The sequence below is a fragment of the Lissotriton vulgaris genome, unplaced genomic scaffold, assembly GCF_964263255.1.
Source record: "Lissotriton vulgaris unplaced genomic scaffold, aLisVul1.2 SCAFFOLD_3572, whole genome shotgun sequence".
Lineage (NCBI taxonomy): Eukaryota > Metazoa > Chordata > Amphibia > Caudata > Salamandridae > Lissotriton > Lissotriton vulgaris.
The window spans coordinates 140,260-165,452 of record NW_028253604.1 but is presented as its reverse complement, the minus strand read 5'-3'; the positions used below and the strand labels follow the sequence as shown (position 1 = coordinate 165,452).

General features: G+C 51.4%; 1 protein-coding gene across 1 annotated transcript in view; it reads left to right on the top strand.

Moving 5' to 3' along the window:
* Positions 1 to 25,193, top strand: part of CDCA8 (cell division cycle associated 8) — a 168,066-nt gene that overhangs the window by 52,788 nt on the left and 90,085 nt on the right. The window contains exon 7 of the mRNA XM_086951436.1: positions 15,479 to 15,574. Coding sequence (XP_086807562.1) covers positions 15,479 to 15,574 — 96 coding nt within the window. The remainder of the gene's footprint in view (positions 1 to 15,478; positions 15,575 to 25,193) is intronic.

Below are 25,193 nucleotides of genomic sequence, written 5' to 3'. Positions count from 1 at the left end.
AATATATAATTGTTTATCATGGATGGGAGGCGGTCGGAGATGAGTGGGCTCCAGGAGGAGGTGGTGCTGGGCCTTCTACAGCGCCTTCCTTGTCTTTTGTGCAGAATATGATTGGAGCTGCTGCCTTTCCAGCTAGGAAGTTCAAGGGGCCTAAGAGGCAGAAGTTGGATACCCGGCTGTCTCTGATCCTGATGAGGAGGTAAAGGGTAGTTTTGTCCAAGGGTATGACCTAAACAGTATTCTGCAACATGTGCAGGACACTGTGGGGTTCCCTGATCCCTCGGAAGTTGATGAGTCCGAGGACTTTTTTGCCAATTAACAATGAAGGGAGCCTGAGTGCCTTCCTATTCATAAATCTGTGAGGAATGTGCTGAAGGGGAATGGAAGGATGTTGACAAACCTACTTTTCCCTGGTTTCTGGCTAAGAGGTATCCTTTGTAGGGGTTCTCAGGGGATTTGCCGTTTGTGGTGTAGGTGGATTCCCTGCTGACGTGGCTTACATCTCAAATCCTGGTGGTTTCCGAGGATGCGGTTCCCTCTGATCCTGGGGACAAGAGTTGAAGGGGCTTTAAAAATGTCCTTTTCAGCTTCTAACCTTGCGGTTTGTTCTGCGGCTTACACTATCTATCTGGTGCAGTCTCTTCTGAAGGACTGACTCGGTATTTCAGAGCAGCTGTTATAGGATGAGGATCCCTCTCAATCTTTGACAATGTTGAAGCAGCAATTGCTTTTCCTGGCTGACTTGTCCTTTGATTCCCTTAGTGCTGTGGCGGCTGAGGCCTCTGTGTCGGCTAGGAGACAGTTATGGCTTAAACCTTGGAAAGCGGAGGTAGCGCAAAAGTCTGCTCTCTTGAAGATTCCTTTCAAGGGGCTCCAAACTGGTTGTGGAACCGTCTGAACCTTTGATCTGGTAGAGACTACTAGCCGCAGATTCCTTCACGTACAATTATCCCCAGGCGTGAGATTGGATCCGGAAACTTCTTGCCCAGCAACCCTGCGCTCCGGGGGCGGGGCGACATCACGCAACTCGCCCAGGCGTCGTATGAGAAGTTGGCGAGATCACAAAAGACCCGCCCCGGCATGCCTTAGTCAGTTTTTTCCTTTTCCGCGTGCAACGCTGATTCGGTCCTTCAGGCCTGTTTGGGGCTCCCTTTTTTTCCCCCATTTCTCTTAGGAGGGACAGTGTGCGAATGCCTTCGGGCTTCAAAACTTTCTCTTTTTGTGGGCGTCTTATGTAGGGGAACGACCCTCACCTCATTTGTATGCGGTGTTTGGGCGAGGATCACTGTGCCACTGATTGTCCAGAGTGTCGACAGTTAAAGCCGAAGTCACGGCAGGAGCACCGAATGAAACTTCTCTCGGCGCGTCTCTTCAGGTAGGCGTCCTCCCCTCGGTCTACTTCGGCAGACGGCTTCAGATACGGCCGTGGTCGCAGTCTCGCCCTTCCTCAATGTCGCGTGAGCGTCGCTCCCCGATGGCTAAGTGTCGCAGTTTGTCCCCTGGGGGCTGGTTCCCGGCCGGCCGGGGGCGGGGTCTCTCCGCGGGTGATGACCGTTTCTCGCTGTTGGGGCATCGAGAGTCCAAATGGAGACATGCGCAGCGGCTCTGCAGGCCTCGTTGGCGGATCCCCCGCCTTGCGCTGGGCCCTCCACGGGGGGCTCTGGCCCTGGCGCCGACTGGCTCGGATCCAGGCTTGGAGGATGTGGTGATGTTGGGGTGTGGCTCTCTGGGGCACCTCCTTGACGCCACGTGCGGGAGTCCCTGTGGCCTTACGGGAGGTCGCCGGGGCTCAGGTCGCATCCTCCAGCCCCTCTCGGTCCTTTCACAAGGTGGTCCTGTCTGAGGCCGAAGTGACGCAGCTACGGCGCCGGCAGCAGCTGGCCCGTGCGGAGCCACAGGGGTCGGCGGCTGACCTTCTCGTCCTGCTCCGGGTAGAGTCCGGGTCGAAGCCAGATGAAGGCCCCTCGTCCCTCTCCGGGCCCTTCTCGTTCCTTCCCGCAGGTGGCGGCCTTGGAGGGCGAGTCAGTGGCTTAATCGTCTCTGGCGCCGCCACATGGGTTGCCGAGCAGTCTCTGGCAAATTCTGGGCCGCGGCTAGTTGAAGACTTCGGGTCATTCCCCGGGGCCGTCTTGTTCCCCCACGCAGGTGTCTACCTCAGAGAGGGTCGGGTCCGCGTCGTCCCGGGGCCGACTCGACTCCAGCTCCACTCTCCGGTGCGGGAGGACTTGGTGGACTCTTGTCCAGTGAGGCCAGATGTCCTGCCTCAGGCGGCGGACTATACGGATCCGCGCAGGGGTCGTATCGCGGATTCTTCTTCGGACGCTCCATCTACCCCAAAGGCAGGCTGTATTTTGGGGTCACCCTCTCCGGAGACTGGCCGAGGTGTGGTGTCTTTTTCACCGGCGTCAAAGGGCGGCTCTCCGCCCTTCGGCAGAGGTGTTCGTCGGAAGAGCGGCAGGTCCTTCATTCTTTGGCTCCCTCTGGCTTCCAGATCTGGCCCCTGCCTGTCCCGCTTGGTCTCGGGACGGCTGCCTTAGTTTGCAGCCGTCGCCCACGGAGGAGCTGCTTTCTCCACCACGGGGCCCTACGGAGGCAGGTACAGCCTTCGCTCACGCAGTGTCTACGGCTGTGGGCGTCCTGCGCATTGGTGACCCGGTGGCTTACATTCCGGCGGACCACCTCTTGGAGGTTCTCCACCAGAGCTCTGGTGGGAGGGAAATCTTACTCCGCTTTCAAGGTTCCCTCCTTTCTTCCTTGACGGGGGCTTGGAGGCGGTCTGCCTCAAGGGACCCGGTGCCTCAGCATCTTCTCCACCGGCGCCGGGTGACCCGGAGTGTCTGTCCCTTCACCCCTTGGCTGCCAGCCCCCTTTTGCGGACCGCTTTTCCCTCCCTGCTGCCACTTTTGACTCCACTGTCCCGGGAGGCCCGCTGGATGGACTCTTGGGGGCGCAACATATTTGCCTCGACAAGCGCTGCCCTGCGGACCCTTTACACCTTGTGTGTTCTGGCTAGGGCCTCCTCCTGTCTGTGGGACTCGGCTGAGTCTCTGGGATCTGCAGCGTCCCAGGAGCCTGATCAGGTGGACTTGCTGCATAATGCTTCGGATGACCGGGAGCTTGTGGCATTTATCCTCCGCTCTGAACATCTCGGAGGAGCTGGGCCGGGCCATGGCTTCCTCGGTTGCTCTCCTTCGCCATGCTTGGCTTCGGGACGGAATATTCCCTGAAAATATTCGAGAGCGACTCATTGACCTGCCGTTTGACGGTACCGTGTTGTTCCATGCCCCGGACGACTCCCCCATCCAAAAACTCTTGGTGGGTCTCAGCCTTCCTCCTCCGCCTTATCGCCCTCCATCTCCTCCTCAGTGACTCATAAGTTGTGCTGCTTCTGGGCCTTCTTAGGCAGATTGTTCATGTTGTGGTTGGTTTTTTACTAGCCATCGCGTCCTCTCAGGACTTTGGTATTGTTGGCTGCTAGACTGCCCTTTGTTCGTTGTGTGTGTTATTGCGCAGACTCGGCCTCAGATTCTGCCTTCTGCTTGGTTGGGGTATTTTTTTCCCCGTGACACTTTTTTTTCTGTAGTAGGGGATCTCTGTGTATAGTCATAATCTAGTGAATAGTCCCGCCCATGTGCGTGGACCCCGGCAATCAAAAATAATCTCTTAAGTTGTCAAAATCATGCAGAAACTGCAAAGACACTTAAGAGAGAATTTAAAGACAAATAATGCAGCCTATATCCACAGGCTACACTGTCCAGTACTTCAACTAGAAATTCCACCAAAAATCACCACACACAGCCCAGCCTGCCAGTTTCTACCATAGAGAAAACTGCCTCCCCCAGTCCCAGACTCAGGAATGATAGAGAGGAAGGTAGGGACAGACAAGCCCCATAGGCTGCCATTATGTGGCTTAAATAGGATACTGTGCCTTTAAGAGAACTTTCTAGACTTCTCCCAGTATCCCAGAATGCATAGCAGGTCCAACTTACTTTCAGTTCTTTTTTCCGGCTCCTGCTTACAGGACCCTGGCATTGAGCTCTCCCTTTTTCAAGGGTTTATTGAATTCGTTTTTGCACTTTTTGACTTTTAAAAGTGCTGTGATTACTGCTTGGTGTTCTCTTCTCACCCTTGTGCTGTTTTTTAGGCGTTTTGGGGCTCCGACATGCCTGGCCTTTTTGTTAAGTGCCCAGCATGTGAGAGGAAGAAGGCCAAAAGCGACCCCCATGATGTCTGCATCGTGTGCCTTCCAGAAGATCATGGCCCTGAGGAGTGTGTGATCTGCCAGCAGCTTTCTGCTAGGACACTCAGGGACAGATTGAAGATCAGGCTGGCTGGCCTGGAGGATAGGCGCCAACGTGCTGCAGGTGGGTCTGGGCAGCCTGGGAGGGATCCCTCTGCCTCTGCTGAGGCCCCTGGGGGGCTCCCCGGGGGCAGGAAGTCCAGCCAACGATCCCATTCTCCGTCGACGTCGAGGGCTTCGACGGCGGCGTCGAGAGGGATGACGACGGCGTGCTCCCCATCTCCCCGGGGCTCCGGGTCGAGACGGCGCGACGACTCGACGGCGAAGGAGAAGCCGACGTCGAAGCCGCCGTCGACGTCATCGTCTTCGTCGACGTCGAGGTCTTCATACCGACGCCGAAGGCGCAGGGACGTGCATCGGCGCTCGCCGTCGAAGCGGCACCGACGCTCGCCGTCGAGGCGACACCGTCGGTCGTCGTCGAGGCGACACCGCCGATCGACGTCGGGGGGCTCCTCGACGTCGGGAACATCAAGACGACGACGGCGATCGACGCCGAGGGCGGACCGCCCGACGTCGAGAGGACGGCGTGAGAGGTCGCGCAAGAAGGGGTCGACGTCGAGGAGTCGACGTTCGACGCCGAGGATGAGAGGGTCGACGTCGAGGGGACGACGTTCGACGCCGGAGTCCAGGAAGCGCCGTTCGACGCCGGAAAAGCGTTGTTCTGCGTCCAGCAGACAGCGGTCAGCGTCGAGGAGTAGGTCTCCCTCTCCCAAACGACGCAGAGGGGGCTCTAGCCCCAGGAGTCACGCCACTTCCAGTGGACGGAAGAGGAAGAGGTCTCCTGCGGATGGGGACGGATCTCCGCACCCGTCCCCTAAAGGTTCACCGGGCTCGGTGTACTCGGAAGTGTACACTCCTTCTCGGCCCGGGACTCCTCCTCCTCCACCCGTACCGAAGGAGGACCCTCCACCCGTGCCACCACTGCCTGCGGAGGATCCTGTTCCACCTCCGGTCCCACCGCATGGGCCCGCCCCACGGCCGGTGGTGCCTCCGCCGAGGTCCGCTTCTCTGCCGTCACTGCCTGTTCCTCCCAAGGGGACCCCGAAACCGAAGCCCCGGGAGGATCCGAAGAGTCCCCGTGAGAGGCCACGGAAGACCCCTCCTCGCAAACCGAAGGAGCGCCCTAGAGCTGGCAGGTCCCGTTCTCGCTCTAGGCACAGATCTTCCACGAGGTCGAGACACCGCCATAGGAGGCGCGAATCTCGCTCCCGCACGAGATCGTCTGGGACCAGGGACTATTCACCTACGCTGTCGGGGTCGCCGGACACCAGGGTGTCCCCGATAGATGACCTGGTTGCCTTTCAAGACGTCCTGTTGAGGGGCGCGGCGAAGCTAGGCATTACTCTGACAGTGCCTACTCCGAAGACGTCCGTAATTTTCGAGACTCTACATCAGAGGCACATGTCTCGTCCCCTCCTGCCCTTGGTGCCGGGCTTGGAAGAACCGGCTATGGCGCTGTTTCTCACCCCGGCTGTGACGAGAGCGGCCCCGTCCAGACTACTGAAGAAATACCGGGCTCCTGACTCGGATCCGGCCTTCTTGAGAGCGGAGCCTCCGCCTGACTCCGTCATCGTCACGGCGGCCCGCAAGCAGCACTCCACCACCCCGACTTCTACGGTGCCCCCGGACAAGGAGTCTAGGTGGATGGACTCAGCAGGGCGAAAAATCTGTGGAACTTCCGCGACGTCCATGAAGGCGGCGAGTGCCACGGCTCTGTTGGGGCGTTACGATCGCGCCCTCTGGGACTCCCTCGAGCGCTTTGCGGAACATCTGCCTCGGGAGCAACGTGAAGACTTCATGGAGGTCCTGAGTGAGGGGATGCTGGTGGCCAACCAGATAATCAGCGCGGCTGCGGACTCTTCCCTGTTGGCTGCTCACGGGTTCTGCCACGGGATCAACCAACGGCGCCACGCCTGGCTCCGGCTGACGTCCCTGAAACCGGACGCGCAGCAGAGGGTGGCCAATCTGCCGTTTTCCGGGGAGACCCTCTTCGGGAAGCACGCAGATGATGAAATGGCCCGCATGAAGGCGGAGGCCGAAACACTGACGGCGGTGGGCCTGGAAAAGCCCAAGGAAACCAAGAAGCAGTACCGCCCGTTCCAACGGCGGTTCGGAGGGCAAGGCCGAGGCCGGGGACAGGCTTCGGGGCACTCGCAGCAGCAGCAGCCATTCCGTAAGCCGTTCCAGAAGCGGCAGAAGGGCAGAGGAGGCCAGCAGTCGGCTTCGGCGCCCAAGGGCCAGGCAGGGCCTAGGCCCTAGGAACTTACTTCCCCCGGATCCGTTACCCACTCCGGTAGGGGGAAGCATCCAACCTTTTCTGGCAGAGTGGAGAAAAATTACTCAGGACAAGTGGGTGCTGAATATTGTTTGCAATGGATACAGTCTTCGGTTCACCAGCCCTCCTCCAGCTATTCCCCCGGTCAGCTCCCAGTTTCAGCTGCGCGAGCTTCAGGCGGAAGCGGATATCCTGTTGAGGAAAAGGGCGATAGAAGACGTACCTCGGTCTCAGAGAGGAAGAGGTCTGTACTCCCGGTTTTTTCTGGTTCGCAAGAAGGACAAGAACGAGTTCAGGCCCATTCTGGATTTGCGACAGGCAAACAAGTGGATTCGCAGAGAAAAGTTCCGCATGCTGTCGTTGCACCAGATCTACCCTCAGTTGCAACAGGGAGACTGGCTTTGCGCGATAGACCTACAGGATGCTTACTTCCATGTGCCCATTGCACACAAACACAGGAAGTTCCTGCGGTTCCAAGTCGGCACCAATCACTATCAATACACAGTACTCCCATTCGGACTGAAGTCTGCGCCAAGGACATTCTCGAAGTGCATGGCGGTGGTAGCGGCACACCTGCGGAAGAACAAGGTGTTCGTCTACCCGTACTTGGACGATTGGCTGATCAAGGCATCCTCCTTCTCGGAAGCGCGAGCACACTTCCAGAAGACGTGCGTTCTCTTGAACAAGCTGGGGTTGCACATCAACATGGCCAAGTCTGTCCCGACTCCGGTCCAATGCATACAGTACTTGGGAGCCTCCATCAATACGCTGTCAGCAAGCGTGTCTCCTTCGGAAGAGCGACGATTATCACTCCTTCGGAAGGCTCAGGCTCTTATGACGACTCCATCTACAACAGTGAGGACGGTGTCTTCTCTACTGGGATCGATGGCCTCTTGTATCTTCCTGACGCCGCACGCACGGCTGCACATGAGACCGCTGCAGGAGTGCTTGGAGGATCAGTGGGATCAGAGGAAAGGATCTTGGGACGACAAGATTCGCCTGTCGCTGCATGCTCTTCAGTCCCTGAAGTGGTGGTGTTCGGCGGAGAATCTCCTCAGAGGGGTTCCCTTTCACAAGGACATTCCCACGCAGACTGTCGTGACGGATGCGTCTCTTCTGGGATGGGGAGCGCACTCCGGGACTCTACAGATTCAAGGCACGTGGTCACCGATGGAGGCCACGTATCACATCAATTTCCTGGAACTCAGGGCTGTTCACTTGGCGCTGAAGGCCTTTCTTCCGTCCTTTCAGACCAACTCTCTGCTTGTACAGACGGACAATACCACCACGATGTATTACCTCAACAAGCAGGGGGGCTCGAGATCGCGCACTCTGTCGCAGGAGGCGCAGGCGATCTGGCACTGGCTCCTAGCCAGAGGACTGACGATAACGGCCACCCATCTACCAGGTGTGCAGAATGTTCAGGCAGACGCACTGAGCAGACTGCTTCAGGAAAACCACGAATGGGTCATAAACGACGAAGTACTAGGAGAAGTCTTCGCAAGGTGGGGAACTCCAGACGTAGATTTGTTCGCCACCGCCGACAACAGCAAGTGCAGAGACTTCGCCTCCAGGTACTTCCAGCAAGGGACGCTGGGGAATGCGTTATGGATCGACTGGACGAACGGCTTTCTGTACGCCTTCCCTCCCATTCCCCTGATTCCGGCGGTGCTCATCAAGCTAGCCCGGTCCAGGGCTCGGATGATCCTCATCGCCCCGGAGTGGCCCAGGCAGTGGTGGTTCACGGACCTACTTCACCGGTCTCTCCTTCCTCACATCCGGTTGCCGTGCAGGCCGGACCTTCTCACGAAGTTCGGGGGACGGATGTTACACCCCAACCTCTCGTCTTTGAGTTTGGCGGCATGGCTCCTGAGATAGTGCAATATGGCCATCTGAATCTGCCCGACGATTGCATGGACATACTGAAGGAGTCCAAGAGACCTTCCACTCGGACTTCATACGCTTACAAGTGGAAGAGGTTTTGTGTCTGGTGCCAGTCTAAGAACCATGATCCTACGACCTGTAAGGAAGATGTCATCCTTCCTTACCTTCTACATTTGGCGCAGTCTGGCCTTAATGTGCATTCCATTAAGGTTCATCTGGCTGCATTGACTGCCTACAGGAAATGCCCTTCACAGACTTCCTTTTTCCAGATCCCCGTGATCAAAGATTTTCTGGAAGGGTTGAAGAAAGTATTCCCTCCTGTCAGGCTTCCCTCGCCTTCATGGGAATTGAATGTGGTGCTGTCCAGATTGATGAAGGAACCTTTTGAACCTATTCATAAGGCTTCGTTGCAGCACCTGTCCTGGAAGGCGGCGTTCCTCGTGGCCATTACATCGGCCCGCAGGGTGAGTGAAATTCAGGCGTTGTGTTGTAATGAACCTTATACTGTATTTCATGCTGCTAAGGTTGTTATGCGTACTCACCCTAAATTTCTTCCCAAGGTTATTTCTGACTTTCATGTCAACCAGACTATAACTTTGCCTACGTTCTTTCAGAACCCTTCATCCCCAGCGGAGAGGACTCTCCATTCTCTGGATGTTAGGAGGGTGTTGAAATTTTATCTGGATAAAACCAAAGATATCCGTAGGTCTGACCAGTTGTTTATCAATTATGGATCGGTCAGGACGGGTCTTGCGACCTCTAAGCAGTCCATCTCTAGGTGGATTGTGTCCTGCATACAATTGTGTTATCAGAAAGCTAATAAGACCTTAGGAGGTAAGCCTAAGGCTCATTCCACCAGGGGCAAAGCTGCCACGACGGCTCTGCTCCGTAATGTGCCGATTGCTGAAATCTGCAAGGCAGCCACTTGGAAGTCGGTTCATACCTTTGCTAAACATTACTGCCTGGACTCTGACGCCAGGGCAGACGCTCAGGTTGGACAGGCTTCGCTGCGGAATTTGTTCGCACAATAGTGGCATTATGTACTTATTCTCCACCACCGCTTAGTTGTGGGGATGGGCTTGCCATTCTATTCACTAGATTATGACTATACACAGAGATCCCCTACTACAGAAGGAGTAGTTTCTGTCCTGTAACTCCAGTTCTGTAGTAGGGGTATCTCTGTTATAGTCATAAGCGCCCTCCCTCCTCCCTGGTGGAGAATTCTTCATGTGAACAATGCGGCAGGTCTGGCGTTTTGTACGCCTTCAAAAAGAACTGAAAGTAAGTTGGACCTGCTATGCATTCTGGGATACTGGGAGAAGTCTAGAAAGTTCTCTTAAAGGCACAGTATCCTATTTAAGCCACATAATGGCAGCCTATGGGGCTTGTCTGTCCCTACCTTCCTCTCTATCATTCCTGAGTCTGGGACTGGGGGAGGCAGTTTTCTCTATGGTAGAAACTGGCAGGCTGGGCTGTGTGTGGTGATTTTTGGTGGAATTTCTAGTTGAAGTACTGGACAGTGTAGCCTGTGGATATAGGCTGCATTATTTGTCTTTAAATTCTCTCTTAAGTGTCTTTGCAGTTTCTGCATGATTTTGACAACTTAAGAGATTATTTTTGATTGCCGGGGTCCACGCACATGGGCGGGACTATTCACTAGATTATGACTATAACAGAGATACCCCTACTACAGAACTGGAGTTACAGGACAGAAACTACTCCTTCCCTCTGCTGCGGAAGTTCTTCCAAAGAGGATTCCCATAGTTTGGGACTTGCCAATCCATGTGGAGTAATGGTAGCTGTTCTATGGCTTGCACCCTGCTTGGGGTTCTGGTCGCCTTCGGGTGCCTGTTCTCCATGGCGTTGTGTGGTTGCCTTGCTGCTTGAGGTCGTCTGAGCGGCCGCTCGTAGTGGTGTGTCTGGGCTCTTCCTCCTCCCCCTCTCCTGTCCTGAGGGCTGGGATGTGTTCTCCCTTGCCAGGCGCTGCCTACTCTTCTCCGGGGGATTCGGGCTGCTCCTTTTGCGTCTGGCAGCTTGTCTGCCGGTGCTGTCCTAGCTGGCAGGTTGCTTGCTTCCTTGGGTCTTCTAGACTTCTTCTTCTTCCGCTCTTCCTGTCTTGGCTTTGAGCGGCGGCTAGTTTGCCTTGTGAAGGAGTGGGGTGCTTCGGCCCTGCTCTTGGTCCCTCTGTTTTGAGTGTGCGGGACTCATCTGCCTTCTTCTTTCCCTCCTACCTCCCTTGGGTCGGTGGGGTTCTGCTTGTGGGGGTTCCCATTGCCTGGCTGGGGCGAGTTCTCCCTGGTCTACAGCTCTGGTCCCCTGTGAGTCCCCTGGTCTGTCTTTGCTGGTGGAGTCCTTTCGCAGACCCTCCTTCCATGGGGGTATTGCTAGGGTATCTATTCTATGTGAAGGAATCTGCGGCTAGTAGTCTATCAGATATACGAGTTACTTACCTTTGGTAACGATGTATCTGGTAGGGAAGATTCTAGCCGCAGAATCCTTCTCAGCCCACCCTTCCTTCCCTGTCCTGCGAGGACCCTTGGGTAGGTCTTTGGTGCTTGCCTACCGGGGGAAGGGGCTTTGTCTCCTGTGAGTGCCTTCCTTGTTCTGGACGGGTGGCTCCGTCTGGGGGTGGTTCATTCCTCCTTGGTTCTTTGGAGGATGGGGTTCCGGTGCCTTGGTACCCTGCTGCTCTGGTTCTCCCAGGTTAGTGGGGATTGCTTCTATCCCTGTCCTTCCCTCCCCTCCCTTCCTTCCATTGCTTCCTCTGATATGGGTTCCCTGGCCATGTTTTTCCCTTGCCCCTTGGGGGGGTGTTGCCCTCTATCTTGGGGTCGCTTAGAGGTTGTTATCCCTGTCTGTCTTTGAGCTGGTTCCCTTCCTTGCTCAGGTTAGGGGTGGTAGTTTCCTATGTGTGCCATGACACTACACTTGTTCCATGACTCTGGGGCACAGTGGTGGGAGGCTTTCTTATGCCTGGAGGGTGACGGCGCAGGACTCTGCTTGCTCTTTCTTCTTTCCCTGTCTTTAGGTTCTGCGGTGTTGTCACTACTCTTGTGGTGTGGTTAGTCACTGCTTCTTTCCAATTTTTCTGCTCTTTGCACACTGTTCCCATGATCCCACAGTTTTTTATCTGGTAGTTCCGCGTTGTGGTGTGGAAAAGTTCTCTGAAGAAAACTGACATAGGCGCGCCAGGGCGGGTCTTATGTGACCTCGCTAACGTCATGTACACGGACGCCGCCTGGGCGGAGTTGCGTGATGTATCCCTCCCCCAACACGCAGGATTGCTGTGGCAAGAAAAGCTTCCCGATCCAGTGTCACGCCTGGGGATAATTCTACGTGAAGGAATCTGCGGCTAGAATAGTCTCTTCATTGTTACTGAAGGTAAGTAACTCGTACATTATAAAAACAGCGGAGCACAAAAAGTTGTTGGCTCTGGTCCGCTCTTTGCAGAAAGGGAAGTTTGCTGGTTATAAACAGGCTTTTGGGTAGGCATTTCAATCGAAGGTAGCCGCCCATACCTTTCATGGTAAGGGACCGGGGTGTCCCTTCCTTTAAGTCCCGGGGTCCTCCTTTTCTTCTGGGTCTTCCAAATCATGACTATGTGAGGGGTTCAGAGGAGACACCGGTTGGGGGTCGCCTCAGGGCTTTTGTTCCCGGTTTGGGAGGAGTTAGTCCGGGATCAATGGGTCCTGCAGATTGTCAAGCTGGGTTGTCAGATTGAATTCGGAGACCCAACGGGGGATGTGTTCCCGGCTACCCCTATTCCTGAATCCCCGGTCAAGTGTCGGGCTCTTTTGGAGCTGTGGTGAGGGTGCCTATGAATTAGCAGGGCCGGGAAGTTTATTCAATCCTGTTTCTTATCCGAAAACTGAATGGGGACTTCCTTCCTGTTCTGGATCTAAATGCGGTGAATTTGTGCATCCCTCATCGGTCCTTCAAAATGGTGTCTCTACAGATAATTTTGCCTTTCCTGTCTGTGGGGGATTTCCTGTCTTCTCTGAATCTCAGGGACGCCTACTTTAATGTGCCTGTGGCTTCCCAGAGGTTTCTGCGGTTCTGTGTGGGCATCGATCATTACCAGTTCCAGGTATTGCCATTTAGGATTTCTGCGTCGCCTAGGGTGCTTACTACGGTGTTAGCGCCCTTTGGTGGGGTTGTTGCATGCTCAGGGGATCCAGGTATTTCCTTACTGGTTGATCTCTTCCTCTTCTTTCCTTAAGGCTCAATCAGATACCCAGGAAGTCTGCCGGCTCCTGTAGAAGTTCGGGTGGATTCTGAACTTGGAGAAGTCACATCTGTGCCCCACTCAGGAACTGCTGTTCATTGTTGGGTCTTCAACACCAAGATGGGGAAGGTTTTCCTGTCAGAGCCTAGCAGACTGACTCTGGTGCGCGATCTGAGGAAGTTATTGGTCTCCCCTTCTTCCACGACTCGGCAGTGGTTACGGGTTCAGCGATTGTCTGCTACTGTGATGATTGTTCCTTGGGCCTGGTTGCACTTGTACCCCATGGTGAATCATGCGCTGGGGAATCAGTTCGTAGTCTCAGAATTATGAACCGTTCATTCCGAGGTGTGTGGAAATTGCCCAGGAATTGTCCTGATGGCTGTAGGATCAGAACCTCTTGCAGAGCTCTCTTTTTGTCCCAAGAGTGGTTGGTGCTGAAAACGTATGTCAGCGAGCTGGGTTGGGGGGGGCGGTGTTGGCCCAGGAGTCTGTTCAGGGAATCTGGTGAGTCCAGGAAGCAGAGATGTCTTTGAATTGGAGGGAGTTGAAGGCAGTGCAGTTGTTCTGGGCTCATTTTCTTCCTTGGATCCTACAGCCGGATGTGCTGGTGAGGATGGACAACAAGGTAGTGATGTGTTATGTCAACCGCCAGGGGAGTGCGACTGTGGCTTCCTTCAACTTGTTAGCACATCAGATTTGTCAGTGGGCAGAGTTAAACTTGTTGCCTCTCAGGGCGTTGCATCTGCCAGGGTTTTTTAACTCTGAGGCGGATCGCTTGAGCAGGTTTTTTCCCTCCCTGTCGGACATATGCCTGATGCCGGTGTTTGGGGGGCTGATGGAGAGGGTTGGGTCCCTGTGGTGGACCGGTTTGCTGCCCCAGAAAACGCCTTGAGGGAGATGTTTTGCTCTGTGGTTCTGTCTGACTCGGTTTCGAGAATGGATGCGCTGTCCGTTCGGTGGGAGGGGGGCTTGATGTTTGCCTTTCCTCCGATTGCCTTGCTTCCGAGAGTTCTGCTGAAAATCCAGTTGGATCGAGCTTCTATAATCCTGTTGGCGCATGCTTGGACCCAGAGGCCTTGGTTCTCTCTGTTGTTGAGGTTTGTGGTGGGTCGTTGCTGGCAGTTGTCAGTGGTTCCTTGTCCCCTGCCGTATTCTCCTCTGTCTCTGGATTGTCTTGTCCGCTTGCCTCTGGTGGGTTGGCTGTTGAAAGGAAGAACCTTGTTGCTTTGGGGTGTTCTGCTGTGGCTCAGTTTAACCAGCAGTCCCAGCGTCCTTCGACTCTTAAGTACTATGCTCGACATTGGGTGTCTTTTCAGGGTTGGTGTTGGATCAGGGCTGGTCTTCGTTGGAGGTGAATCCTGTGCGTATCTTGGATTTCCTGAAGGATTGCATCGATCTAGGTCTTGCTGTGTCCTCTTTGCAGGCTCAATGGTCGGCAGTGAGGGCCTTTAGGGGTTATGCTTGTGAGCCAGTTTTTCTATTGGTGTCCGAATTGGTAAGGAGATGTTTCCTGAAAAAACCCATTGTTAAGCCTTTTGCTCCTAGTTGGGATCTTCCATTTGTGCTGCGGTCTTTACAGTCTGCTCTCTTTGAGCTTCTGGGAGAGGTGTCTCTGCGTTTTCTGACGATGTAGGTGTTTTTTCTTGTCGGCAATACCTCGGCCCGGATGGTTCGGGAGTTGGGTTCTTTGCTTTCTTCTGAGCCCTTTTTGTGTTTTCTTCCAGATCAGGTCATTCTCTGAGGATCTGGTTTTGCCTGTGTTCTGTCATGATATGATTTCGGAGGATGAGGTGGGGCTGCATTGTTTGGACGTTAGGCGGGCTCTTAAGGTGTACTTGGTTCGTACTAAACCTCTTCGTAAGGGGGATTCGCTTTTCGTGATCTTTGGCCTGGCTAGTCAGGGTCTGAAGCCTTCTGGTGCGACTGTCGGTGGCTGAGGTGGGCTGTTGGGCAGCATATGAGGCTTGTGGAGTCCTGGTACCTGGGTCGGTGCTGGGGAGATCAACTCAGGTGTGGCTTCTACCTGGGCTTGTTTTCAGGGGGCATTTATGGCTGAGATCTGCAAGGCGGCTCCTATTCATTACTTCGAGTCGTAGTCCTCCCCTTCACAGACCAAGTTCCTATCCCTCCCTCCCTGTTTGGCTACTTGTGCTTGGAGGTACAGGATGTGCTGACGTGGGTCAGGGGTTATGAGCCTCAGGATGTGGGAGTGGCCTAGAGGGTAGGGATGGTCTAAGGGAGTTTTGCTTGGAAGTTCTGGGGGAGGACCTATTGCTCATGTGGTAATGACTGTGACGGGGAGGTTTATGACTCAGAGTAATGAATATTACCGGTAAATAACTGGTTATTTCCACATATGAGGAAATTACACAGAACCTGCTATGACTGCACAATCATGTCTTTTGAGTGACCCTGACTACACAGCTGTAGTTTCTATTTGAATAATTTTTTTGCAAGGTTAGCTTTTTTGTGCTTATTCATTCGCTTGAAAACTGAATATTCTCCTCCTCCCACAATTGCTGCATCATTGAGATAAACACACCAAGTTGTCCTAATTTGGATTGTACTTCATGAGTTATTGAGTAAACAAAACTAATTATAAAAACATTTACACCTGTGAAGCTATACCAGTCCTTCGTTTGCTGAGTACATACGCTACAATTATTTCGAATTTAATAGACCAACACTTATCTTAACAGTATGTGGTACGCTTTGCAAGCATCTAAAGAGCGCTAAAAAGTGTAAAATAAAATATCAAAAGTATAAAGCTACTTTTTGTTGTTTTGAATAACAGGACAAGTAAAAGAAACCTTGTCACACCAGGAAACAAATTAGCTGACATGTCAACATGGAGCGTCACGCCTATGGTCACACCTAGATTTGATACCAGGTAAGTTTTATACGTAGTTGCTGTATTTTCCATGTATGTTTTAAATTCTCAGAACAGATTTGTTAATAAACACGACCTCCTATTTGAAGATCTAGTGCTACCATCACTGGCTATCTGCAGAATTCCTCTTGACTTTTCCAGCCCTTCTCTTGTGCTGCATGTATTGGCTGCTTATTTGAAATTCTTGCATAATGAAATTAAATCCTTGCATCCCCTGGTCTTTTCACCTGTGTTTATAAAAGAGCCAGTCAGCTGGCACCTGACTTAGATTGCTTTCCTACACATACTCTTTTTTTCCACTTGTGAATTTAAATGTAAGTGAAAAGGTGCTATTCTAAAGCACATGGTCTTGGCTGTGCAAGAAACATTTGTCACATTTTTTTCTGCTAGGGACTGTCAGACAAGATCCTGTGACGCGTAGTCACCTTAAACCCATCGCCGGCCTACTTCCCTTTGTGGTGCATGGCTTTGCTCTACACCAGCACCATTTTTCAAATGTTGGCTGTTAGTCCGATAAATGACGATGACCAACACGTTTACTGTGCAGCTAGAAATATTACTTAAATATTTCCAATGAGAACTGGATACTAAATGTCAGTTTATGTGTAAGAAATCCAAATCCAAAAATCTCTGAATGGGTTATCCCGGTTTGGCATTTATTCATGTTGTGCATGACATATCTCTATACCTGCGTAATTTTTAAGACTCAACTGTTAATCGAATACATGACGATGACCAACAAATGTTTGCTGTGCAGCTAGGAATATTACATTAATATTTCCTATGAGAACTGGATACTAACTTGTCAGTTTGTTTAAGAAATATAATCCAACATTTTTTGAATGGATTATCCTTGTTTGTCAGTAATTTATATTGTGCATTTATTCTACGTGTAGAGCCTCCTGTGTGTTGTTTTCCTAAGTAGGTTCCCTCTTTCATATTGTCAGAGAAAATTGCTTGCACGTTTTTTCGAGTTGACTTTTTAACTGTAATTTGCATTCTCACAGTAAGCCTCATTTATCGTTTTTGGCTTTGGTTAAATTTCTTGTTAATTCTGTGAAACGTAAAGTCGACATCTTTCGGATTTAGAGATGTTATTTGCATTTGGATGAAATGCTGTTTAACTCAATTAGATTCACTTAGATTATTTCAAAGAAAAAGTTTTGTCCAATATTTTTATAAAAAACACCTTTTAGTAATCTGCTGACTGTTGCAGATGCTGGTGAGGTTAACTATGCTCTGCCTTACACGCATTTTTGTGGATTTGAAACACAGAAGAGAAAATATCTTCAATCTGTAGTCTCTACCTGTACACCCCTACCTAAATATCCGCTCATCTCTCTATCTTAAGAGTAATGATCTCTTGGTGTTGGAGCTCTGAATCGAAGGTAGGAAATCAACTTGAACACAATGAAAAATTGAGTGCTAAGTGGACGAATTGTCCCCAGTGCCTGTATTCATTTTTTCCCTTTAGGCCATTTGAAGCGCCTGTCATTTATCATTTACCTCACTGATGGATGTATTGCTCTAAAGACCTTTAAACTTTGGAAAACAGGGGACTCCTACAAATACTTAGTTTGCTATACGTAGGGAAATAGTGTCATTGAAAAAAAATGAAAAACTATAGCAAAACACACTGCCAAATCTCTCCTTTGATATTACACCAAAAAGTTGCGACTACAACTACATATATAAGGTCAGAGTTTTGTTGTATATAAAAACATTTTTATTTCATCTTGATATTTTGTTTCAGATTGCTTTTATAGACATTTTTAGTTTTTTGTCGGTTTTTTAGTTCATCATCCAAATGTTAATAGTTCAAAAATCATGTATAGAAAAACACATACACAACACATAGCCTAAACAAATCACAATAAAACCGGTCAATATTCTTTTAAAGTAGGCAAAGTAGTGGTTTTTTACTACGCGCGTTTCGGCAATCTTCCTTCATCAGGTGACCGTCTTTCGCACATACATGAAACACAATATACACTAAAGAAAAATTACAGAAAAAGAATATATGAATATATATATTACATGTCATATACAATGGTCGCATTACATTACATACACATTAATGAGTTACAAAATATATTTACACTAATACTAGGAGAGACTAGGTCAACATTTACATGGAAAATATACATAGCACATCATGTTATTTTCATACGCAGCTCATGTGTCATATTCAATTTGATTACCTAATTCAGACACTGTAGTCACATTATAGCTCAGTAAATATTCTTCATACAACGCAGGATTAAGGTCCTGTTTTATCCATCAGTCTATACTTAATCTGCGACTGTTATATATATATATATATATATATACTGAAATCAGTGTATACATGGCCAGCAGATCTGTCCTAGTACTTTTCGGCCATATATTGTATATGGATTCACATCTGGCCCCAAGATATTAACCATCACTATTGGAAAAAATTATCTAATATGGAACGAATAAGTAAAGTGACAGATAGAATAGGTATAGAGTGATAAAAGAAGGAGGCCTACTAGAAAAAGAATCCATCATTCTGACATTATCTAGGTACATATTTTTACTCTGAGGGCCACTACACCCACTCTCTGTGGGATACGGTTGCGGAAGTGCTGCCAGAGTGTCCGTTGGAGGTACAGGCCAAACTCGGCCAAGCCCTTGTGGAGGGCCGGGATGCAGCCAAATATTCTGTCCGGTGTGGGCTGGATACCACCGACTCACTAGGTAGAGCGATTGCAATGACTGTGGCGATTAAACGCCATGCCTGGTTGAGGTCCGCCAACTTTTCGTCCGATGTCCAAAACACACCGATGGACATGCCGTTTGATGGCCTTCGCCTTTTTGGCGACAAGGCAGACCATGCGCTTGAGACAACACCACCGCCATGTGGTACTGCAACAAACACGGCGGGGTGGGGTCGTGGACCCTCTGCCAGGAGGCTCTGCGCCTCTGGCAATGGCTGGAACATCAGGGCGTGACCCTGGTGGTTCAAAACCTGGCAGGTTCTCTGAACGCCAGGGCGGACGAACTCAGCCGCCGGTGCATGATGGATCACAAATGGCGTCTGAACTCTGATGTGGTGCAAGGTCTCTTTCTGCAGTGGGGAGAGCCTTGGTTAGATCTATTCGCCACTGAAGAGAACGCGCAATATCATCAGTTCTGCGCGTTTGAATTTCCAAGGCGGCACTCGCTCTGAGATGCTTTTCGTCGCGAGTGGAGTTGCGGTCTGTTGTACGACTTTCCGCCTATACCACTTCTGCCCGGAGTGCTGAAGAAGATCAGGCGCGACCGGGCACAAGTCATCCTTGTGGCTCAGGACTGGGCACGAAGGTACTGGTATCCCAAGCTACTCAGTATGTCAGTCTATCCCCCGGTTCGTCTGCCTCTTCAGGAGGACCTTTTGTCGCAGCAGCAGGGGACGGTCCTCCACCCGAACCTGTCTAGTCTCAACCTCCATGCTTGGAGATTGAGCGGCGACAGTTGAGGCCATTTGACTTGCCTCCTGAAGTCTGTAACATCATTCTGGCAGCCAGGAGTCCCTCCACAAAGTCGGTATACGCCTGCAGGTGGAACAGATTTATGGCATGGTGCACAGCAAAGGCTGTGGATCCTCTCTCTGCCCCTCTTTCTGAGGTTCTTCTCTTTCTTCTTTCTCTTGCCCAGCAGGGCTCTGCTCTGGACACTATCAAGGGCTACCTTTCTGCTCTTTCAGCCTTTTTGAGGCTGCCTGATCAACCGTCTTTGTTCAAGTCCCCTGTTGTTAATCTATTCTTGCAAGGCATCACACATATGTTCCCTCCTGTTCCCTTTGTGATGCCTCAGTGGGACTTGAACTTGGTTCTTACTTTTCTGATGTGCGCTCCCTTCGAGCCACTTCACAACTGTCCTCTCCGCCTTCTTACTTTGAAGACTGCCTTCCTGGTAGCCATCACCTCTGCCAGGAGAGTGAGTGAGCTCCAGGCTCTATCCTGTAAACCTCCTTTCCTTTCGGTCCATCCGGACAAGGTTGTGTTGCGGACAAGGTCCTCTTTCTTGCCCAAGGTAGTCACAGCCTTCCACATCGGGCAATCCATCACCTTGCCCACCTTCTTTCCGCCTCCGCATCCCTCGAGAGAGGAAGAGAGGCTCCACCGTCTGGACCCAAAACGTGCGCTGTCTTACTATCTAGATCACACACGCCAGTTCCGGGTGGATGACCAACTCTTTGTTGGTTACGTGGGTGCCAAGAAGGGAAAGGCGGTACACAAGCGGACCATCTCGCGGTGGATCATCTTGTGTATCCAGGCATGCTACTCCTTGGCTAAGAAGGAACCCCCCGTTGGATTGAGGGCTCATTCCACTCTGGCCACGGCGACTACCACTGCCATGGGCCGAGGAGTGCCCTTACAGGACATTTGCCAGGCAGCTACGTGGGCCTCGCTGCACACTTTTGCAAGACATTGCCTGGACAGCCAAGTCTGGAGGGATGGCTTCTTTGGCCGTTTCGTCCTCCAGGACTTTCTGGTGTGATTATTGGTTCGCAGACCCACCACCGGGGTTGGTATTGCTGGGGTATCTATTCTAAGGTAAGGAATCTATCACTAACGTGTCTCTTTCAGATGCACAAGTTACTACTTGTGTAACGATATATCTGTAAGAGACATTAGTTAGTGATAGATTCCTTACCGACCCACCCATCCTCCCCGTTCTGCGAACCGATATCTAGGGTTAAGGTCATCCCCTTTCAGGGCCCTAGTTTCAAGGCACCAGTGTTGGTTTTTAGCATAGCTCTGTGTTTCTGGCGCGGAAAAGCGGTGTCTAAGAACTGACGTCAGCACACGGAGTACTCAGTCGACGTCATCACGGCGCCGACGACGGACGCGGAGCCGCAGACGACGCCTACCGACGCGCAAGGGTACTGCTACGCAAAAATTTCCGTATCCAGTCTGAAGCCTGGGGATAGTCTAAGGTAAGGAATCTATCACTAACTAATGTCTCTTACAGATATATCGTTACACAAGTAGTAACTTGTGCTTCTGGCAATGGGTCAATGTGCTAGTTATACAGTACTTGTGTGTTCGTTCAGTCATTTGAAACCAACTATCATAGTAATTTTGTACTACGCTTGAAACGCACAACAGTGCTGCTTCCAGACAACAAGTCTAGGAACAAATGGTGCCCAAATCTTCTTTCCGCTCCTAACAGAGCTGGAGCTCAAATGCGCACTAAGCTTACAAGGGAAAGAAATAAGCAAAGGAATACAGGGGTATTTTATCTTTACTTAAAACAGGATTTAAAGTATATTGTGAACAATATCCAGGCTTTCACTTCAGGATTAACTCCAAAGAATGTTACCCATATCAACGGAGGAAACAGGCAAAAAGCCAACAGATAATATTAGGACTCAGAGTCCCAGAAATACAAGCCTTTGTTGATCACAACCAGTAAATAACTTGGCTCAACACATCTAATGCAGCACCAGATGCAGCTCACGTCTACAAAAGGTTTCTAAGCAAACGGACGGAGGGGTCATAAAACACCCGCCCCCCACTTCACTTCAAAAGCACACCCAAGGAATTCTTCTGGTCAAGCAAAGGGAGCCCCATAGCACTTGTGCTTATCTCAAAGAAGCACATTCCTCAAACACTCGCAAAAAACAGGCAGAAAGAAGAGTGAGGCCCGAGGAACAACACAGGTCATTTGTTAGCCATTACCACGGCTCTCATACATATTAAAACATGCACTACAAGGGGGACAAATGCAACAGTTTGCATTCTCTATAGCCGTCCAAATATTCAATTTCAATGCACAGCATTTAATGTTTATAAAGCGGCAGTTCACAACTACCCTATCAAGGTGCCTAATACACGCACTAACACGTAGAACAATGCTACATTTACCGTTTCTCATTGGTAAAAAAACAAGAATGGCACAGCCAATAGTTCTCGCTTTTGGGACCTTATAAGTATTTAGTTATGCAGCACAATATCGTTGATGCAACAACATCAACTGTTGCAAGGCTAAACACTTATAAGGTACAAGGTATAGCCATGCAACAGCTGACGTTGTTGCACCAAGGATATTGTGCTGTAAAATTAAATACTTATAAGGTCCCAAAAGCGAGACCTATTGGCTATGCCAATGCTTGTTTCTCCTGGTGCCTGGCTTCAAGTCTTGCGGGTCGTGCCGCTGTAACATGTCGGTGGCGGACCCCCACGATGTGTGCCTCTACTGCCTGGAGACCGACCACGACTCCCGAGACTGTTGTGCCATGGCCCGAAGGCCTTGCAAGAGCAGCATCGGAAGTTTTGCAGCGTGATTCACTATGCTGTAAATTATTCCGCGGTCTAGTGGTTGGGTCTGGATCGTTCCACAAGGGGCTCCAGAGTTTTGGAGGGAAAGAAGACACTGAGAAGCCGCTTTGCAAGGAAAAGCCTGAAAAGACGACTAGGGATTACAACTTCGAGCCGGGACGACGAAGAGGAAGGAGAACTTCAAAGAACTTCAACGTCCAACGGAGGATGCGCACAGGGGGCCCCCACACCTTTTAAATTTTGCCGTAACTGCCACCACAAATACGCGCAGAAGGATCAACACCCGGTCTGCAACCTCTGCCTACCGGTCGACCACGAGAGCAAGGACTGCAACGCCTGCTCTGCCTTCACACCGGAGACTCTCCGGGTTAGAGAGTGACAGAGACTAAACAACTACAACATGCAGGGCAAAAGTCAACAGCTGTCCCTTCGGGACATGGGGTTCTCGAGGGACGAGGAGGATAACGTCGCCGGAGAAGACGACAGCAACACGGTCGTAGAGACCGATAAGAAGACTTTTAAAGAGGTAGGAGAGTAGACGACCCCTAAAGCCCCGACAGAGCCTCGACAATCTGAGACAGACTCTCGAAAAGCAGAGTCGAAGTCCTTGAAGGGAGCACTGGCGCCGAAAATCTCGACGGCCACAGCTGCACCCAAAGACAAACTGCCCAGCAGATCCTTCGAAAAGGACTCCCAGGCGGCGAAGACCGGCAAAAAGCCAAGGTCGTCGAAGCACGACCCCGACAGGAACGTTCGACTTCCAAAGAGTGGGCCCCGAAGATGGCTTCGGCGCCGTTAAAAGACCCAAAGCCCATCTCGACGTCGACGTCAAAATTTACGACGAAGAGAGCAGCCGAACAGGCCGCCGAAATGGAGAGGAAGAAAAGACTGCTCGAGGCCGAGATGGAGAAAATCCTTCAACGAAAGGAGTTCGACGAAGAGATTCAACATCCCGTCAAAGCAAAACACGGTGGTCGTGGAAATAGAAGAGGAGGAGGACTTCAAGGCCGAAGAGCCGCTGAAAAGTCCCGAGGCCCAGGAACACCTGGATGAAGAAGCCTCATACTACGATGAGGAGGGGGGAGACTATCAGCGGCCGACCCTTGGATCCGCATCCTCGGGGACACAGGGACCTGGAGTGGCAGGACCTAGACACCGAGTGCCCAGAAGAGGCCGTGGACACGTACCCTTCGAGGCCTTCGCCGCCAGATGACATTGGGGTCTACAATATGGTCATCAAGAACGCAGCAACAGCTTTTGGAGTAAAGCTAGACGAGGAGAAACCGAAAGCAGACTTCCTCCTAGAGACCCTGCTCCCCACGCAGACGAGGAGCCAGTACCTCCCTATGCTTAAGTGTCATGGCCCAGGGGAGGGAGGCGTTCAAGGAACCAGCGACATGCAGGTCCGTCACGCCTAGGACGGAGAAGAAATATAAACACTCCGCCAAGGACCCTCCATACATCAGGGGATCCGTTACGGCGGACTCCATTATTGCGGCGACCACCAGGAAGAGGGCTAATGTCCCAACAACTTTAGGGCCACCTCTAGAAAAGGAAAGCAAGAGGATGGACCTAACTGGGATAAAGATAGAAAGGAACACTGAAATGCACTGGCGCATGGCAAACTCAAACGCCCTGCTGAACAGGCACCAGTACCAGATCCTGGATGAGATCGTACAGCTGCTGCAGCACCTACCAGATGAGTACCAGCAAAGAGCTGCACACCTGGTGGAGGAGGGAAAGAACGTGGCAAATGCCTGCCTCAAAACTGCCTTGGATGGAGCAGGCCTGTCCAGCAGGCTGATGATGTTGGGAGTCACTGAGAGAAGACCGGCTTAGCTCAGGATTTCGGGCTTCAAGCCAGAGGTACAGCACAACATTCTTAGCACCCCTTTCAACGGGGAGACACTTTTTGGGGCGCCAGTGGATGAAAAGCTCACCCAACTGAAAAAGGAAAACGAAACGGCAAGGTCCATGGCTTTGCAATTCAGAGGAACAAAGAGAGGTACCCCGTCACGGAGACCGAACGGAAGGGGGGTAACCAACCGGGAACATCACACTAGACATCCCAACAGTCACAGCATGGCGACAACCAAACACAGCAAGGGCACCAGAAATTACACTGGCACCAACAACAGAGAGGCCAGTCCTTTCGCGGGAGAGGGAACGGACGTGAACCAAACAAAAGAGGGTCCAACAACCCGCCTCTAAGTGACTCAGTCACGAGATCAGTGCCCACCCGCGCAAAGCCTCCCAGGGTGGAGCACAAAAAGACCGTCTCAGGGTTACACGGAATACACATCGCAGAACATGTAACACCAGAAGGAGGCAGGTTAAGTAGTTTCTTCCAGGAGCGGAAGAAGATAACCACAGACAAATGGATACTCAACATCATACAGTTCGGATACTGCATAGAACTGGAGAAGACACCGCCAAACAGAAAGCCAAAAAAGAGGGCACAGTCAGGAAAAGAGCTATAGCTACTTCAAAGGGAAGCGACGGACCTCCTGGAAAAGGAGGCCATCGAGCAAGTACCATACTGAGAAAGGAACAAGGGAGTGTACTGCACATACTTCCTCGTGTCAAAGGTGGATGAAACAATGAGGCCCATCCTAGACCTAAGGTTCCTGAACAAGTTCATAAAGACACAGAAATTCAAGATGACGTCCTTACAGGAGGTCATTCCTCAGATAAGGGACGGATATTTCATGGCCACCATGGACCTCAAAGATGCTTACCTGCACATTCCTATGAACAGGCAGCACAAACACCTACTGAGATTTACAATAAACAAAGACCACTACCAGTTCACAGCCCTGGCGTTCGGACTAAAATCCGCACCAAGGGTCTTCACCAAGTGCCTCGCAGCAGTGGCTGCGCACCTAAGACGGGAAGGGCTCCATGTATACCCATACCTGGATGACTGGCTAATAAAGGCAAGCTCACACAGAACATGCAAGGAGCACGCACAACATGTGACGAATACGCTCATGGACCTGGGCTTCTCCATCCACTGGGTAAAATCTTCTATGGAACCAGAGCAAGTAAAATCTTCCTGGGAGCACAGATCAACACCATACAGAGCAAGGTGTTCCCCAGCGACAGGAGGACAGTGACACTACTGAAGGAGACGCGCCTCTACCAGAAGGGGCGATCTCTGACAGTGATGACAGCGAGCAAGGTCATCGGCATGATGGCCTTGTGCATACATTTGATACCAAACGTGCGCCTCCACATGAGACCATTCCAAGAATGGCTGCAAGAACAATGGTCACAAGCTACAGGAAGTTGGGAAGATCTAGTGGTTGTAACGCACACAGTGCAGGAGG